The sequence below is a fragment of the Petromyzon marinus genome, unplaced genomic scaffold, assembly GCF_048934315.1.
Source record: "Petromyzon marinus isolate PM22_M1 ecotype Great Lakes invasive population unplaced genomic scaffold, UKy_Petmar_22M1.pri1.0 PM_G_Scaffold_54, whole genome shotgun sequence".
In the NCBI taxonomy this organism is placed as follows: Eukaryota; Metazoa; Chordata; class Hyperoartia; order Petromyzontiformes; family Petromyzontidae; genus Petromyzon; species Petromyzon marinus.
This window is the reverse complement of record NW_027423007.1, coordinates 393509-398042: the sequence shown is the minus strand read 5'-3', so window position 1 is coordinate 398042 and position 4534 is coordinate 393509. Positions and strand designations below refer to the sequence as shown.

The 4534-nt window shown below is 53.9% G+C and overlaps 1 protein-coding gene across 1 annotated transcript; it reads right to left on the bottom strand.

The window, feature by feature from the left end:
* Positions 1-4143, bottom strand: LOC142917870 (induced myeloid leukemia cell differentiation protein Mcl-1 homolog). The gene is made up of 2 exons (XM_076062202.1): positions 3489-4143; positions 1-2298 (listed from the first exon to the last, which is right to left on the bottom strand). The coding sequence occupies exons 1-2, from the start codon at positions 4077-4079 to the stop codon at positions 2161-2163; spliced, it is 729 nt and encodes a 242-aa protein (XP_075918317.1). The 5' UTR covers positions 4080-4143; the 3' UTR covers positions 1-2160.
* Positions 4144-4534: the final 391 nt, after the last annotated feature.

The window sequence follows — 4534 nt, the reverse complement described above, 5'->3', positions numbered from 1 at the left end:
TCGGGCAAATAAACAAGACACTCTTTAATTGTTGTATTGAGAGAGACGGCGCGGGAACTGAAAGCACCAATAAGGTCTGAAGATTGTCGAGCATCATGCATGGTGATGGTAGCATCGTGCGTAGTGATGGTAGCATCGTGCGTAGTGATGGTAGCATCGTGCGTAATGATGGAAGCATCATGCGCAGTGATGGTAGCATCATGCGTATTGATGGTAGCGTCGTGCGTAGTGATGGTAGCATCGTGCGTAGTGATGGTAGCGTCGTGCGTAGTGATGGTAGCGTCATGCACAGTGATGGTAGCATCGTGTGTAGTGATGGTAGCGTCGTGTGTAGTGATGGTAGCGTCGTGCGTAGTGATGGTAGCATTGTGCGTAGTGATGGTAGCGTCGTGCGTAGTGATGGTAGCGTCGTGCGTAGTGATGGTAGCGTCGTGCGTAGTGATGCTAGCATCGTGCGTAGTGATGGTAGCGTCGTGCGTAGTGATGGTAGCGTCATGCGTAGTGATGGTAGCATCACTACACATGCACAAGCACAGTGTCACTCGAATGCCTCTTGTTTCCCACTCGCAGGAACTGAGCCGTGCCCAGGGCTGAACAAGCCGTGGCCGCGTTGTTTTTTTTTCCTCACCGCAGAACTCTCAAGAGCTGTGCCGCCGCCGGCAAACTGCAGCGACCGCCTTGGGCTGCACGCCGGTGACGGCGGTGCGTTGCCACGATGGCGCCTGTGTCCCGCTGTGTCACCCAAGTAGAACTGCCACCATTGATTTACCTTAGGAAAATATCAAAGATCTATCCTGAACCAAGTAATTATTGCATGGTAAGGGTACACTCAAATATAATCCAGGACAGGGCAATGGGTAAAGGTTACCCAGAGTTCCATTTTAAACAGGGGGGAGGGGGGGTGGTGGGTTCTCTGTTTTCAATAATCTAAGTTGAGAAAAACTCCTGACAGGAATCCACAAACCCCCCCCCACCGGCCCGGCCACCTCACAACTCCAAAGTTTGGTTTGTAGTGGCACACACGTTGCAAGGCGACTTTATGGGGTAGCCCACTGCCGATTAACCAGACACCAGATACCAGACTTGTCGTTTCTAAACGCGGCTTTAAACTTAGACTGCCGCGCACCATAGGGCCCATCCAAGCTGCCTATCGTGTTCACCTGGCCACGCACAGGGAGGAGGATCCTGATGGGTTGGGAGCCGTCTCCTCGGTGTACCTTCTAGGCCCGCACTAATAATAGGGTACTATCGGTGTAACCACACAATCCTGATATTACATCATACGAGCAGAAAAAAAGTTAAACCTTTTGTGTTGCAAGTTGAGGCTTTGCTACCCTGCAAATTTCACACAAGGCGCTGCAGCGGCTGTTGCTGCCCGCTGCCAAATTCAACTCCCGCTTGCTCGAGTTGCGTGAAGACCAAAACAACGAGAACAGATTGCTCTGTTTATGGCCAAAACGCTGCCGTGATGGCAAGCGTCATTCAATTCCTAGCCGTGTTCGAGGTAGCAACTATATAACGCACGCGTTAACACGTTTCTAATCTTTCACCTTGTCCTGAAATTGTATTTAAATAAAATAATAATACAAATTATAAGTGCTTCCGAAATGCTCAATTTTACCAACACTTACAATGCTGCCTCATCGAGCCAGACTAACGTGAATTTAACGACTCTATTAAAGTAAAATAATTGCTGTCCAACAAGAGCAACGTGCGTCAATTTCCATTCGGCCGTCGGGTTTTTCTCGCTGGGAAGACGCAAAAACCTCGCTCGCACAGAGGTTCAAAATATTAACAAAGCATTGACAGGCCCCACGGAATGCAATCAACGATTTGGCACCACGCACCCCAGCGGCAATCGCTCCCATGCGGCAGGTTTAACGAAATGGAAACTAACGAACAGCGAAGATGGGCACGTGAAAAAAAAAGCGCATTTGCAGCTGCATCTTTGCAAAAATTCTACCGCCACGGAAGCGTTGAGCACCACAATTTAACTTTGCAGGGGTGGGGGGGGGCGTGCCGCGTCTGTTCAGAGTCTCGATGTTTTTCCCGCGGTCGCGGTAGCGGTGCTCCGTTTAGCTCGGCCGGAGGCGACGACGCCGTGGGGCACGCCGTGCGCGAGAGCCGGACACGATCGGGGCCTCGTCCCGCTTGGAAGGTTCAGCGGAAACCGCCGAGGATCTTGCGAACGCCCAACGCGGCCAGACCCGCCATGGCCCCGAACCCCGTGACGGCCACCAGCGTGTTTCTGAGCGTGCTGCCGGGCGTCTCCCGCTCATACTCCCGCACGAACCCGTCCTGCGTCCGGGGGAACACGAGCGCAATCCGCCGTCAGTACGGTCGTGCGTGCGCACGCGCGCGCGGTGTCGGTCCCGAAAACGGCAGTGGCACGGCTGGCGATTGTACAGGCGGTGCAACTGGGCGCTCGAGAGGCAGATGGGGCCCAGCTGCCGAGTTCGAAAAGAGGAGAGCGGGACATTTGCTCTGCAACGGCGTTTTCACAAACTTAATATGCAGGTCTTGGATTGACGAATTGGGGTTTTTTTTACACATTTGACCGCTTTAAACAAATGCTTCTCCTAAAACATGGACCCGCTGAAAACCCCACAGGCAATGGCGAGAAACACATACAGATGGTATGAACGACAGGGCGATTTCTGCCGTCCGAGAGAGGGGATTAGGCGTCTCTCACGATTTAACAAACACACAAGCCGCTCCACTGCCAGTCGCTCACTACTCTACACAGAAGCCCCAAGCTGTCTAAGCTGACGACATGTCGCAGCAACTTGGCAAAACTCAAATAAAAAAACTAATTCAATTTCTCTTCAGTCTCGCCTGGTAACAAAAAACAACAACCCCCACCCCCAATTCTCAATAATCCTCATGCCGTCTGAACCCATCACCAACGTCATAATCACCACCAAAATCACAGTTCCCACCATCTCCACTCACCACCACGAATCAATCACAACCAGGTCGCACATCTCCACTCACCACCAATAATCAATCACAACCAGGTCGCACATCTCCACTCACCACCACCACCACTAATCAATCACAACCATGTCACACATCTCCACTCACCACCACTAATCAATGACAACCACGTCACACATCTCCACTCACCACCACCACTAATCAATAACAACCACCAGGTCACACATCTCCACTCACCACCACCACTAATCAATGACAACCACGTCACACATCTCCATTCACCACCACCACCACTAATCAGTGACAACCACATCACAAATCTCCACTCACCACCACCATCACCACCACTAATCAATCACAACCACATCACACATCTCCACTCACCACCACCACTAATCAATGACAACCACCAGGTCACACATCTCCACTCACCACCACCACCACTAATCAATGACCACCACCACCACCAGCAGCAGGTGGCACGTGTCCACAGCAGGTGGTGTCACGTGTCCACAGCAGGTGGTGTCACGTGTCCACAGCGCGTGTCTCACCCAGCCTCCCTGGCGCACGAACCAGGCCCTCCTGCTACTCCGCGAGGCCACCAGGAAAGCGGCCACCTCGTGGGCCATGGAGGCCCTCGCCTCGGCGTCTCTCCCCGCCCTCCGCTCCCCGCCGCCGGCGGCTTCCTTGAGCCTCTTGAGGAGCAGCGCGCAGAACACCGCCAGCGCCACCACGCGGCCCCAGCTCACGTGCCCGTCGGAGAACATCTCCCGGGCCACGGCGAGCGCCGAGCCACGCAGATCCTCGGCCTCCTCCGCCACCACCACCAGGCGGCTCACCATGGCCGAGAAGGCGGCGCGGTGCTGCTCCAGGAGAGAATCCCCGACGCTCTCCAGGAGCTGTGAAGCGGCACAAAGTTGCTGCTGCTGCGGTTGTTGTTGTTGCTGTTGTTGTTGCTGCTCCGTCTGTGCCAGGTGAGCGGCGTAGCCGGAGATTAAATTTGCGGTCTGGACGGTGAGCTCGTCGTCATCGTTGTTGTCATCGTCATCATCGTTGTTGTTGTCGTCATCGTTGTTGTCGTCATCGTTGTTGTTGTCATCATCGCAGCGCCTCGCCACTCCGCCACTCCGCGCTGCCTCCATGGCCGCCGTCGGGAACGCGAGACGGAGTCGACGGGGGTCGGAGTCGCCTAATGGAATCGCGACGGTCGATTCAGCGACAGTCGAAAATCGCCCCGTTGCTGGGCGTAGAATCTCTTCGGCGATTGGTCGATTTCTCATCAAGCAGGCAGGATTCGACGGGAAGAGAAATCGCGCCGACTTTAGATGTCGAGGAATCGATGCGGCGATTGGCTTGCGACGGCAAGCGTCAGCTCAGCGAGTTTCAGAGTCACAGCAGACCCAGCTATACCAGCAGCATCAGTGAGTGTGTTAATCTGTCTCTTTGTGTCTGTGTGTGTCTCTGTGTATGTGTGTGTGTACAGAGTCACAGCAGACCCAGCTATACCAGCAGCATCAGTGAGTGTGTTAATCTGTCTGTTTGTGTCTGTGTGTGTCTCTGTGTATGTGTGTGTGTGTACAGAGTCAAAGCAGACCCA

Coding starts and splice junctions, on each gene's coding strand:
- LOC142917870 (XM_076062202.1), bottom strand. CDS start 4,079: ATGGAGGCAGCGCGGAGTGGCGGAGTGGCGAGGCGCTGCGATGATGAC. Junction 2,299..3,488: donor TCGTGCGCCAGGGAGGCTGG/GTGAGACACGCG, acceptor CCCCGGACGCAG/GACGGGTTCGTGCGGGAGTA.